Below are 14082 nucleotides of genomic sequence, written 5' to 3' on the forward strand. Positions count from 1 at the left end.
GCAGTACAGTGATGAAAGAACTCATGAGGAAAAATGCCTCCAGAGAAAGAACTGATAACTGATTAACGATTGAAGCACATTTTCTTCATTTTCTTTCTTTTTTGTTTTGTTTTGTTCAAATCTTAGTGTAGAAAATGATTATTATAGAAATGTTTTATATGTTTGTACATGTTTATCATATTTCTTACCATTTCAGGGAGTAGGGAGGGGAGGGAAGGAAGGCTAGAATTTGGAACTCAAAATAAAAAAAAAAATCAGTTAATGTTAAAAATTGTTTTTATCTATATTTGGGGAAAAAACAAAATATTTTAAATTTTTAAAAAATGAGTGTAGTTTACATAGTTCTGGCCAGTTGGGAAATGGAGAAAAAGTGGAAGCCATTGGGAAAGTGGAAGCCATTGGGTAATTGCTGTATCTCCTTTCTTTGCATTTTTACAGAGCGCTGGTACTCGCAGAGATCAGGCTAGACAGTTGATCACAGATCTTCAGACTAGAGGGAAGCAAGCACTTCCCATCTTCATTTCTTGCCTGGAAGACACTGACCAATGGCCTCTAGCAGCTCTTCTCCGTGAAGGAAACACAACCCAGCAACTGGAAACTGTTGACATCGAACCAGTTGAGATGAACAGATCTGAGGGAGCAAGTGGCACACGTAAGTCCTGAAAGATGGTTAGAGTTGTGTCAGAGAGAGCATTGGTTGGGGGCCTGGGTTTTGTGAGCCAGGGGCAGCTAGAGGTGCAGAGAACACTGCACCTGGACTCTGTGACCCTGGATTAGCCTCTTAATCTTGGTTAACCTCAGTTTTTTTTTTATCTATTTATGGGGATAACAAAATGGCACTTCTCAGGGTTGTTGGGGTGGATTAAATGAGATAATATTTGTAAAGCCCATTGTAAACTGTGAAACACCATATAATGTATAAATGCCAGAATTTGAAATAATTTATACTGTTGATCTTGGCTAGAGAGAAGATGAACTAGATAATTGCATGGATGTTCAGGATTTTTAAGGTTGTCTATTCTTGTTCTGTTGTGAGCCATAAAGCATATTGAGGAAATGAGATTTTGAACATGCAGGGGGCTTTTTTTTTTTTTTTTTTTAAATACCCAAACTGTGGAATTATAAATGTTAAAAATTGGTAGGAACTTCAGAGACCATCTAGTTTAACTTACCCATGTTATATGAAATTCATAGACCCACAGAATCTCAGGCAACTAGGTGGTATAATAGATAGAATTCTGGATCTGGAGTCAAGAATCCCCGAGTTCAAATAATTATATGATGCTAGGTAAGTCATCTGACCTCTGTTTGCCTCAATTTGGTCATCTGAAATATGGGATAATAAGAGCATCTCCCAGGGTTGTTCTGAAGATCCAATGAGATAGTAATTGTGAAGTGCTGATCACATGCTCAGCACACATTAGTTACTATATAAATGCTTATTCAACCCTTCAAAGTAGGAAGGGACTTCATGGACCATGGACTCTACCTTTAAAAAGGCCTTTCACAGTTATCTGCCAGGTGTTCATCTAGCCTTTGTTCAAAGAGCCTTTCAATTTTCATTATTAAAAATTTTAGATTAGAGTAAAACTAATTCCTTTTCCATATGGTAGCTTTTTAGAACCTTGAAGATTATATCTCTGTTGTGTCTCTCAAATCTTTTCTCAATCTAAACATCTTCCATTCTTTGCTCATCCAATATCCTCAGCATCCTTAAAGACTTGAGATCATATCTTAGCTCTGGGTCTGAGCATGGAGGAAATACTTATTCTAGACTTGTGGGCTTATTGACTAGTGGCCTTGAAACTAGTGAAATTTTTTTAGGGATTCAAGAGGGTCAGTGCTTATCTATTTGGGTTCTTGAGGCTGGGGGCAGCATTAAAGAGTCATTTAAGAGTAAAGCAAGTAGCTGTTTATTTTGGCCAGCTGGAGCAGGTTGCATAGTGGAAAGAAGTCTACCTCAAATATGACATAAAATTTTGTTATGACATAAGAGTCATTTTTTAAGAGTAGCAGTCATAAACTAAACATTATTCAGAGTAAAATAGTGTGAAACAAAGAAAAGAAAGATGACTATAACATACAGATGGTTATACAAAAAGAATAGCATATTCTTTGGAGAAAAATATGTATTCTTAGCTATTATAGATAGATAAAGGATTTATCATCTGAACAGAGCTGGTCTTCCTTGACAGAATTAGAACCTAAGATTTTAAGTTGGTTTTCTTTCTTTTCTCCCACACTTTATTTTTCTCTGTGCGCAAGCTCTCAAGACTTGGTTTGAAATACCAAGAGATTTTTCAAGACTTGAGTTGGGAGGGGCCTTAGAGATCCTTTGGTCCAATCCTTTCTTCTGCCTCATTCTCCTTTCACCATGTGTTCCGTTCATTTTATCCATTTATTTATTTCATTTTTCTGATTCCTGGTGGAAGATCTAACAAATCACTGTTTTTATTACAGAGCATGCTGACTCTTATGTCTCAGGACCCAAGTTCATCTCTCTCCCTCACTAGATTGATTTATTTAAATAAATAATCTACTTCACTGGCCTTAGTCTGTTATTTGTAAAACAGTTTTTGATGGCCCCTGAGGTCCTTTCCTGTTCTTATGATAATTTATTCTTTGATTTACCACAATGATTGTCTTGGTCCAATGGTGCTTTGGGGTATGAGGGTAGAAATAGGACTATTTTTATTTTTAAATTAAATTTCCTTTTTAAATTTATCTTAACAAATATCAACAAAAATGAACATTTCAACTTGTAAAGAATAGGGAGAAAATTGTCTGTGAAACCTTAAATCTCAGAAATAGGCCTTTCTTCAGAAATAAATGAACTGCTTCTCTTACAGAGGAGAAGCTTCCCATAAAACCAGTGGACTCAGGCTCTCCCACCAGCAAGAAAGAAGAACAAAAAGAACAAGGAACATCATCCTTGGGTGTCGTAGAGGGTATGTATGCTCAGTTCTTACTTGTGCTCAGTGTAACTTTCCTATGCCATTAGAATTCATGTTTTTTTTTTTTTTTTAAAGCACCACAAATTTGTTATTCTGAATGAAAATCTTTTCCAGCAGATGACATGATTCCTGACCTCTTCCTTTCTCATCCTTTAAAGTTGATTTTTGTTTTCATATCAGTTTCTTTTTTTTTTTTTAAATTTTAAAATTTTTTCCATGTTATTTTTTTAAAAGCTTTTTATTTTTCAAAACATATGCATGAGTAATTTTTCAACATTGACTCTTGCATAGCCTTGTGTTTCAGATTTTCCCCTCCTTCCCTTCACCCCTTTCCCTAGATGGCAAGCAATCCAGTATATGTTATATATGTTAAAATATATCACATCAGATTGTAGATGTCTTCCTACTACCTTCACTCACTGAGCCTTCCTTGTAATCAAAGGAAAACCACACTTAACAGCCTTCTTTACTTTACCTGAATTTCCTGAGGGAAACTGGGACTTAGTTTCACCTTGGCTTACTCTATGAAAGAAAAACTCTGTATTCATTTTAGCCAAAGTCAATCAGAGATAATTTATTAATTCCTGCCTGTGAGTGGTAATCTTTGCTTACAGAATTCTTGATCACTCAGGTAATTTCCTCTTACATTTTATAATAATCCTAAAACAGAAGCGTGAAACGAAGGTATAATTCAAGCTCAACTTTTTTGGATGAATTTAAACAGAAATAATAATATTAATATCATCACACCCTCTGGAATAATATGTTCCTGAAACTCTTTTTAACTATGGGCCTTTCAGTTTGGTCAAAGATAAATAGAGATTCTCCTCTCTACCATCTTGACTCCACCCCCCTAAATAAAGAGATTCTTCTCTTACTTGGAATAAACCAGAGCTTATTGAACATTTTAGTGTTAGGATCCCTTTACTCTTTTAAAAATTATTGAATAGCACTATCCAAAGAGTTTTTGTTTGATGTGGAAATGTTTGATCTCTCAATATTTACGTATTAGAAATTAAAACATAAATATTGGCTTATTAATTCAGTTAAAAATAACAAAAACATACCTGTTATATGTTATGATGAATACACTTTTAATGAGAAATAACTGTATTTTCCACAAAAAATTACTGGGATGAGTGCATTGTTTTCCATAGTTTTGTAAACTTCTTTAATATCTGGCTTAATAGAAGACAGTTGGACTCTCAGATTTGTTTCTGTATTCAGTCTCTTGTGATATGTTGTTTTTATTGAAATATTTCTGGAAAATGTGACTTTACACAGACACTTAGAAAAAAAAAGAGAATTTTAAGAGGCAAATAACATCTTAATATCATTATAAAAATTACTTGGGCCTTGCAGACCTTCTGGGCACCTCTATAGGTCATTGGACCGTTCTTTGAGAATCTAAATTAAACAAAGACACTTCCACACTTAATTTGAATACCATAAAGAAGCCTGAAGCTCTCAGTTTTAGAGAATCCAGTTCCCTTCTTGGAACTGAATAAATAATTTCAAGAAAGCTGATTAAATCTTTGATCCAAGTGAGATCAAAGACTTCTGGGACTCTGGCATAATAAATATTTCTTACTATCTCAGAACACAGCTGAGGTCTTAGCACATAAGCTTCTTAGGAACAGGGATTGTTTCGTTCTTTTCATTGTACCCCCAGGGCCTGGCCCTGGGCCCAGCTTAATAAATTCTTATGAATTCATATTTACCTCCAACCAGGAGAAATCTGGCCTCTGTTCCCTTCTCCGTTATGCCAGAGCCATTTTGTTGCTAAAACCATCTAAGGCCCTGAAAGAAGGATATATGTATATATAGGGGGGGCCTCTTGGTTTCCTGGGCAAGCGTGTGGGACTAGAGATTAGATAAGTGGGGTTCCAGATCTACATTGGGCATTTAGTGCCAGTAAACCAGACTGAAAACTGTGAAATGAGCCAGGAGAGAGTTTACTAGTTAGTGAAGGAAGACAGAGGCAGATTCTTCTGAACATTCTCCTGTTGTCACAAAACATAGAAAACACTTTAATGGACTTCTGACTGATGGTGATTCTGTCAAAAAGGAAAAGGTCTAAAGCAGTGAACTATTTTGAGAGTTTGGGATCATTCAACTGGAACAGAGAAGAGAACCAATTCCCAGAATGTTCTTCTTCAAAAACCAGAACCTTAAAGAAAATACTCTTTGTTCCCACTTCAGTTCTTGCTTTATTATTTACAAAGCAAGAAAAACAAAACCAGTTACAGACCTTTGTAGTTAAACAAAACAAATTCCTGCATTGCCCATGTCCAAAACTAGACCTCTGAATACCTTCTCATTCCATAGGGTCTTTTTCAAGAAATGGGTCATGTATTTCCTCCTGAGTCCTCTGGAATTATGGTTGTTTTTTTGGATTGCTCATCTTTACAATATGGCTGATATTGTATAAGTTATTCTTCTGGTTTGCATCTGTTTATACAATTCTTCCCAGGCTTTTCTGAAACCATCCATATCCTCATCATTATTATTTTTACAGCATAATAGTATTCCATCACATTCATGATTCATACTGTTTAACCATTCGTCAGTTGATGGGAACCTCCTCATTTTCCATTCCATTCCCCAATGAAAAGGCTGCTTTTCACATTTTTGTCCCTCAAAGCCCGAAGCTTATTCTTTGATCTCTTTGGGATGCAGAACTAGTTCCAGTATCACAGGGTCAAAGGGATGTACAATATAATAGCTTTGGGAGCATAGTCCAGACTATGATAACCAGACTAGTTTGTAGCTCCACCCAAGGTGTATCTATATATCTGTTTTTCTACAATTCAACATTTGTCATTTCCTTGCTCCCTTTTCTTTTTCTTTTTTGTCAACTTTGTCAACTTTTTTTGTCAACTGGATGAAAGTAAGATAGTATCTCAGAATTGTTTTAATTTGCATTTCTCTAATTATTGGTGAACTAGAGAATTTTTCCTTTTCCTTTCCTTTTCTTTAAAAAAATTTTTTTTTGGAGGCAGTTGAGTTGATAGTGTTACCTGCTTTGGGTCACACAGCTTGGTTTCTGAGGCTGGATTTAAATTCAGGTCCTCCTGAGTCTTGGGCTGATATCCATGAAAAGTGTTTGTTTATATCCTTTGACCATTTACCATTTGAGGAATGAGAGCCTACTCTTTTCCACGATCCTCAGGAACTCCTCTTGATATTTCCTTTTCTATGCTGCTCATTTTTAATTATTTCTTGTGCTTCTTCATCAGTGAACTTGTCCTAGAGCTCTCTGGGTACGTGTCTTAGGCTTTTAAAAGATTTTTTTTGGGGGAGTCATCATCACCAAGATCCTGAATTTTTTCCATAGTATCCTTTTTAACCATTTCTAGGCTTTTTGTGTTTTCAAAGCCCAAAGTTCTCACTTTTCCTCACTTTTGTTGTTTTAGTTTCACCTGTCATATGGAGGTCAACAGCTCCTCCATTTTCTTGTTTCTGGTCCTTAAAGGGTTCATGTTTGGGCAAGCTATTCTTACATCAAAGGCTAGCTTCCTGGTGCTAGTGACCCTTCTCTCTTGGCCCCCACAGTGTTCTTCAAAGCCACGCAGAGGTGATATATCGTACAAGAGGCCTTTTCTGATCCACAGCTCTGTCCCCTGTTCATAGTAATCTGAGTGCTATTCTGGAAATTCCTGTATAGAGATTTTATCTTTACATATTTATTTATTAAATAAATATTACATTTACTTTGTTTATTTATATTATAATACACAAGTAAAATAAATATATAAAATACAATACATAATATAAGATAAAAATACTACATATTTATCATAATTTCCAGTATCAGCTGGGCTTTTTTGTTATGTCTTAGTGCTTGGTGCTTAGTATAGAGCTTAGTAACTTAAGTTAAATTGATGTCTGTATCATATACCAATATTTAAAATAATTAGATCACTTGATTGTAATAATCACTTTCCATTAGATATCTCTGAATGAATGAACAAAAATAATGAAACTTCATTTAAGTGATCACAGTGGGCCAGGAGTTACGTGCTGAGGATAAAAATGATAAGCAAAGAAAGCAGTCCTGCCCTCAAGGAACTTATACTTTGATTTGTACAAAAACTTTTTTAACTTAATATAATCAAAATTATCTATTTTGTGACCAATAATGAACTCTAGTTCTTCTTTGGTCACAAATCCCTCCCTCCTCCATAAATCTGAGAGGTAAACTATCCCATGTTTTTCTAATTTGCTTATAATATCATTCTTTATGTCTAGATCATGAACCCATGAACTTTATTTATCTTGGTATATGGTTTTAAGTGTGGGTCAGTCCCTAGTTTCTGCCATACTAATTACCAGTTTTTCCAGCAGTTTTTGTCAAATAGTGCATTCTTATCCCAAAAGCTGGGGTCTTTGGGTTTGTCAAACACCAGATTGCTATTATCATTGACTATTTTGTCCTGTGAACCTAACCTATTCCACTGATCAACTAATCTATTTCTTAGCCAATACCAAATGGTTTTGGTGACTGCTGCTTTATAATATAGTTTTAGGTCTGGTACAGCTAGGCTGCCTTCATTTGCTTTTTTTTTCATTAATTCCCTTGAAAGTCTTGACCTTTTGTTCTTCCAGATGAATTTTATTGTTATTTTTTCTAGGTCAGTAAGATAGTTTCTTGGGAGTCTGATTGGTATGGCACTAAATAAATAGATTAGTTTAGGGAGTGTTGGCATCTTTATTATATTCACTTGACCTATCTATGAGCACGTGATATTTCTCCAGTTGCTTAGATCTGACTTTATTTGTGTGGAAAGTGTTTTGTAGTTTTGCTCATATAGTTCCTGACTTTCCCTTGGCAGATAAATTCCCAAATATTTTATACTATCGACAGTTATTTTAAATGGAATTTCTCTTTGTGTTGCTTGCTGCTGGATTTTGTTAGTGATGTGTAAGAATGCTGATAATTTATGTGGATTTATTTTGTATCCTGCAACTTTGCTAAAGGTGTGGATTATTTCTAATAGCTTTTTAGTAGAATCTCTGAAGATCTCTATCATCATATCATCTGCAGAGAGTGATAATTTGGTTTCCTCATTGCCTACTCTAATTCCTTTAATCTCTTTTTCATCTCTTATTGCCAAAGCTAGCATTTCTAATACAATATGGAATAGCAATGGTGATAGTGGACAACCTTGTTTCACCCCTGATCTTATTGGGAATGGTTCTAATTTATCCCCGTTACATATGATGTTTCTGATGGGTTTAGATAGATGCTATTGACTATTTTAGGGAAGAGTCCATTTATTCTTATACTATGTTTTTAATAGGAATGGATGTTGGATTTTATCAAGTGCTTTTTCTGCATCTATTGAGATGATAGTTAATTTTTAACTTTTTGTTAATTTGTTTTTGTTAATTTGGTTATTGATATAATCAATTATGCTAATAGTTTTCCTACTATTGAGCCAGCTCTGCATTTCTGGTATAAATCCTGCTTGGTTGTGGTGCATTATCTTGTGGACGATTATCTGTAATCTCTTTGCTAATATTTTGTTTAAGATTTTTGTATCAATATTCATTAGGGGAGATTGGTCTATAACTTTCTTTCTCTGTTTTCATCCTACCTGGTTTAGGTATCAGTACCATGTCTATATCATAAAAGGAATTTAGTAGGAGTTCTTCGAAGTTCCCTATTTTTTCAAATAGTTTATATAGTATTGGAGTTAATTGTCCTTTGAATGTTTTGTAGAATTCACATGCAAACCCATCTGGTCCTGGGGATTTTTTCTTAGGGAGTTGATTAATAGCTTGTTCTATTTCTTTTTCTAAAATGGGACTATTTAAGTAATTTATTTCCTCTTCTATTAATCTGGGCAATCTATATTTTTTAGGTATTCCTCCATTTCACTTAGGTTGTCAAATTTATTGACATAAAGTTGGGCAAAGTAACTTCTAATTATTGCTCTAATTTCCTCTTCATTGGTAGAAAGTTCTCTCTTTTCATTTTTTGAGACTAACAATTTGATTTTCCTCTTAACTTTTTCTAATCAAATTAACTAAAGGTTTATCTATTTTGTTGGTTTTTTTCATAAAACCAACTCTTAGTTTTATTTATTGATTCAATGGTTTTCTTATTTTCAATTTTATTAATCTTTTATTTTTAGAATTTCAAGTTTGGTATTTGATTGGGGATTTTTAATTTGTTCTTTTTTCTAGCTTTTTTAGTTGCAAGCCTAATTCACTGATTTTCTCTTTCTCATTTTATGCAAGTAAGCATCTAGAGATATAAAATTTCCCCTCATTACTGCTTTGACTATATCCCACAAATTTTGGTATGTTGTCTCATTATTGTCATTCTCTTGGATAAAATTATTGATTGTGTCTATGATTTGTTGTTTCACCCATTCATTCTTTAGGATGAGATTATTTAGTTTCCAATTATTTTTTGGTCTATTTTCCCCTAGCCTTTTTTTTTTTTTTTTTTTGAATGTAGTTTTTAATTGCATTGTGATCTGAAAAGAATGCATTTATTATTTTTGCCTTTATGCATTTGATTTTGAGGTCTTTATGCCCTAATATATGACCAATTTTTGTATAGGTTCCATGAACTGTTGAAAAGACAGTATATTCCTTTCTGTCTTCATTCAGTTTTCTCCAAAGATCTATCTTTAGTCTTTTTATTTCCTCTTCACTCCCCTACTCAAGAATTGAGATTTGTAATAAAAGTTTACTATTTCTTTTCTTTTCTTTTTTTTTTTTCATTTGCAACAAATGAAAAAGCATTTGATAAAATACAACATCCATTCCTATTAAAAACATAGTATAATAAATCTAAATTATTAGATTTAGATTTGGACAGTTGGAATTAAGTGACATGACCAAGGCCACACAGCTAGGAGGTGTTAAGTGTTTGAGGTCAAATTTGAATTCAGGTCCTCCTGATTTCAGGGCCGGTGTTCTACCCACTGCACCACCTAGCTTCCCCAGTTTGTCATTTCTTAAAAGAAAAGAAGTGAATAACAGACATGGAGTTAGCTTAGTGATAGTCCCCTGGACCCAAGTCAACCATTGTGGATTCATTGGACTTCTGTTGTCTTTCCATCCTGCCTTCCTTCCATCATAGTCGCCATTTTATGTTTTGTTCATTTAGTCCTGATTTCTTTGCTCTTTGTTCATTTGAATCTTTCCATGTTTCTCTGAATTCCTCATCTGCACAATTGTTGTTCACTTATTTTCAGTCATGTCCAACTCTTCATGACTCCATTTGGGGCTTTCTTGACAAAGATACTAGAGTGGTTTGCCATTTCCTTCTCTAGCGCCTTTATTTCTTACAACACAGTGATATTTCCTTATATTAGACCATGAGTTTGATCAGTTAATATCTCTAGTATTGTCTTCACTTTGGGACAGCACATTTTATTTTTTAATAGTATTTTATTTTTGGAAATACATGCAAAGATAGTTTTCAGCATTAACCTTTGCAAAACCTTGTGTTCCAGATTCTCCCCTCTTCCCCCTCCCTAAATCAGCATGCAGTTTGATATAAGTTAAGATGTGTAATTCTTCTAAATATATTTTCATATTCATGGGATGGCACATTTTAAAAAGGATAGAGCTACACTGGAGAACATCCTAATCGAGGGCAGCCATGGTGATGGGATATATATGATAACTATGCTCAAGGATGTGTAGTACTTGTGGGAGTTATGTTTGGTTTCAGGGCAGAACTAGGAGGGGTTATTAAACATGTAAAATGGTAAATATAAGCATCTATTAAGCACCTACCTTGTACTGCTGCCTGTACTCAGCCCTGGGGATACAAGAAAGGCAAAAATACATGGTGATGAGCTCATGAGCTGATGGGGGGACAACATTCAAAGAGCTATGGAAAAACAAGCTTTAAACAGAAGAAATTGGGTGGGGGGGATCCTTTTTCAGTTACAGGTTGGAGCTGATGGTAAGCAGCGTCCTTTCCTGCTTTTAGATTTTGTGATTCTGAATTTACTGGATTTTATTTTTCAGTTTTTTGCTCTTACAAATAGTTGTATTGTGAATGGGTTAGTGTAAATGGGCTTATTCTTTCTATTCATACCCTGTTTTTTTTGAAATGCTTAACACAGGTGCTGTGGGGCCTCCACGGGCCAGAGGTGGGAGAAATCCTGCTTTGGTGAGTATTAAGTGTTAGCCCACTCTCCCCTTTGTGTTCTTCATCGACCTTGTACCAGTCTCTGCCCACAGATATTTCCCTGTAGAGCTAATGAAAAGGCAACCAACTGTTCTAAGATTAAATTACTATTATCACTAGCATCTTGTAAAATTATTTTGATGGCTTTCATTTTTCCATCCCCCTTTTCTCAAATATGTCCTCTTTTCCCACACCTTTGAGAGACATCCCCAATAACAAAAAATAAAACTGAAAAAAATTAGCTCAGCAAAATTGATCAATGTTCCACTTGCATGGTTCTCCCACCTGTACAAAGAAAGGATTGAGGTACATTTTCTCCTTTTTTCTTGGAGACTAAACTGAGTCATTATAATTAGCATTAAGTTTTTAAACCTGATTTTTAATTTAAATCAAATTAAGTTTAAATTTTATACCAGTTTTTGTAGTTCTTGTTTTTTTTTTTTTTTTGTTTTTTTTTTTAGGATTTGTTTTTCCTGGTTCTGCTTGTTTTATTCTACATCAGTTCACATTGGTTTTCTTATAGGAGCCCTGATTAGCATCATCGCACCCAAGTAATTAGCATGATCCATTCCAAGGGGTGTTTTCTCTTTGGGGAGCTGGCCCGGGTTTTCCTTTTCCCTCTTCCAGGTTGGACAGGTGTATCCTCTGACCTCAGACCCATGTGGCTACTGTCTCATCATCAACAATGTGGACTTCAGTGCTGCTTCAGGCCTTTCTGTCCGAACAGGCTCTAACATTGACTGTGAAAAGATGCAGAAACGCTTCCAAGCACTGCATTTTGCTGTGGAGGTCGAGTGGAATCTGACTGCAAAGGTAATGTTCTTTTTGGGGCCAGCTCTCCTGGGAGAAGCAGGGCAGGGCCAGGGCAGCTAACCACACATCTCCTCATTGACCTGTGTGCTCTCCAGCCAAGGTCAGACACAAAATGCAAGCGGAGGCTGGAGAACTAGACTGAGATGGAGAAAAATCAAGGAGATGGACCCCTGTGCTCCTCTATAGCAGGAAGTAGGGGCAGGTCAGCCTGGGAGACAGTGGCAGCCTGGAATAGTGGACAGAGGTTAAGTTTGGAGTTAGGAAAGCCTGCAAATTCTTCCTCTGATACTTAGTAGCTATGTGACCTCCCCATCTCTGCCCCTTAGAGACCCTGTCTTTCTGAATTCATGCTCAGAGGGCACCTTTTCCACAAAGTCTTCCCTTAGGAATCATTACTTGGTCTATTTCCAAAGATGATCAGGGTGGAAAAAAAGAATCTATATGTATTTAAATTTTTTTTGTTTTTTAAATAATAGTTTTTATTTTTTCAAAATACATGCAAAGATAGTTTTCAGCATTCACCCTTGCAAAACCTTTTGTTCCAAATTTTTCTCCCTCCTTCCCCCCACTCCCTCCCCTAGATAGCAAACAGTCCTAATATAAGTTAAATATGTGTGATTCTTCTAAACGTATTTCCATATTTTCATGCTGCACAAGAAAAATCAGATCAAAAAGGAAAAAAAATGAGAAAGAAAAAAAACAGCAAACAACAACAGAAGGTGAAAATACTATGCTGTGATTCATATTTAGTCCCTATAATAATCTCTCTGGATGCAGATGGCTCTCTCCATCACATATCTATTGAAATTGGCCTGAATTATGTCATGGAAAAGAGCCACATCCATCAGAATTGATCATCACATAGTCCTGTTGTTGCCATGTACGTTGTTCTATTGGTTCTATTCACTTATTTGCCTCAGTTTCCTCATCTGTAAAAAATGAGCTGGAGAAGATAATGGTAAAATACCTTCTTTGCCAAGAAAATCCAAAATGGTGTTACAAAGAGTCAGACACAACTGAAAACAATTGATTTAATATCCCTGACAAGTGGTCAGGCCTCTGTTTGAATATTTTCACTGATGGGGAGCTCACTATATCTTTGTGGAGCTCATTCCACTTTTAGGTGGTTTTCATTATTAGGAAATTTTCTTTACATTTGTTAAGTAGCCCCAAAGTACAGTCTTTTCTAACATCTCTGGGAGAAATGAAGTTAAGATAAGAAATGGCCCTGCCCCATGGAGTTTATAATCTATTAGGGAATTAAGACACTAACACAGATACTTATTGTAGATATTATATGATAATAATCATGGATGGCCATTTTCTGGTGTATCATTGAGTCATATCTGACTCTTACTGATCTCATTTGGGGGAGTTTTCTTCTGGAGTGGTTTGCTATTTCCTTCTCCAGCTCATTTTACAAATGGGGAAACTGAGGTAAACAGTTGAGTGACTTGGCCAAGGTCACGCAGTATCTTGAGGTTGGATTGAACTCATGAAGATGAGTCTTCCTGACTCCAGAATCAGTGCTCTATCTTCTTGCTGCCTTAAGATCCAAGTAGGAACGTCATTCTGAACAGGCAAAAAAACTAAGGCTTTTAATAAAAATCCTAAATTCCTAATCTTAACATTGTCTCCTCAAATAACCAGACCAAATATTTCCCTGGGTATCTTCATGGTATTTCTTGTTTTGGACACTTTGTTGTCACTCAGAGCTACCAGTTTAGTTCTAGACTTAACTGCGTCTCATCTGGATTATTCCATTAATCTCTCTTTTAAAAAAAAAAGTTATTTATTGAAGAAAAAACAAAATAGAAAAAAGACAGAAAAGGAAAATAAAAAACAAAACATTGTCAGGTGCTCAACAGAACATCAGGGAGGTTTCAAAATATATAACAATAAATTTCTATTTCAAGAAAGTTCATGTAATAATAGAAGAAATTATACTCACGAGTGTCCATCTGCTTCCTTGCGGATCATTCTTTTGTTCTCTGCTGGCCACTTTTTACTTTATTCTTTTTTCCCTTTTACCTCCCCTCCCTCCATCTCTCTAAAGCCAGGGAGTCTCAGGAAAGTGAAATCCCAACCAGAGAAGTCTGTAGAGGGTCCTAGACGGTCCTGGGGCTCCATGCTGAAGGCTTCCTTCAGATGTGG

The 14082-nt window shown here is 35.5% G+C and overlaps 1 protein-coding gene across 1 annotated transcript in view; it reads left to right on the forward strand.

Annotated features, from left to right (window-relative positions):
• Positions 1–14082, forward strand: part of CASP9 (caspase 9) — a 30433-nt gene that overhangs the window by 5219 nt on the left and 11132 nt on the right. Inside the window, exons 2-5 of the mRNA XM_003765082.4 lie at positions 439–652; positions 2850–2948; positions 11051–11097; positions 11743–11928. Of these exons, the coding sequence (XP_003765130.2) occupies positions 439–652; positions 2850–2948; positions 11051–11097; positions 11743–11928 (546 nt within the window). The remainder of the gene's footprint in view (positions 1–438; positions 653–2849; positions 2949–11050; positions 11098–11742; positions 11929–14082) is intronic.

Source organism: Sarcophilus harrisii, chromosome 3 (genome assembly GCF_902635505.1).
Source record: "Sarcophilus harrisii chromosome 3, mSarHar1.11, whole genome shotgun sequence".
Taxonomy (NCBI): domain Eukaryota; kingdom Metazoa; phylum Chordata; class Mammalia; order Dasyuromorphia; family Dasyuridae; genus Sarcophilus; species Sarcophilus harrisii.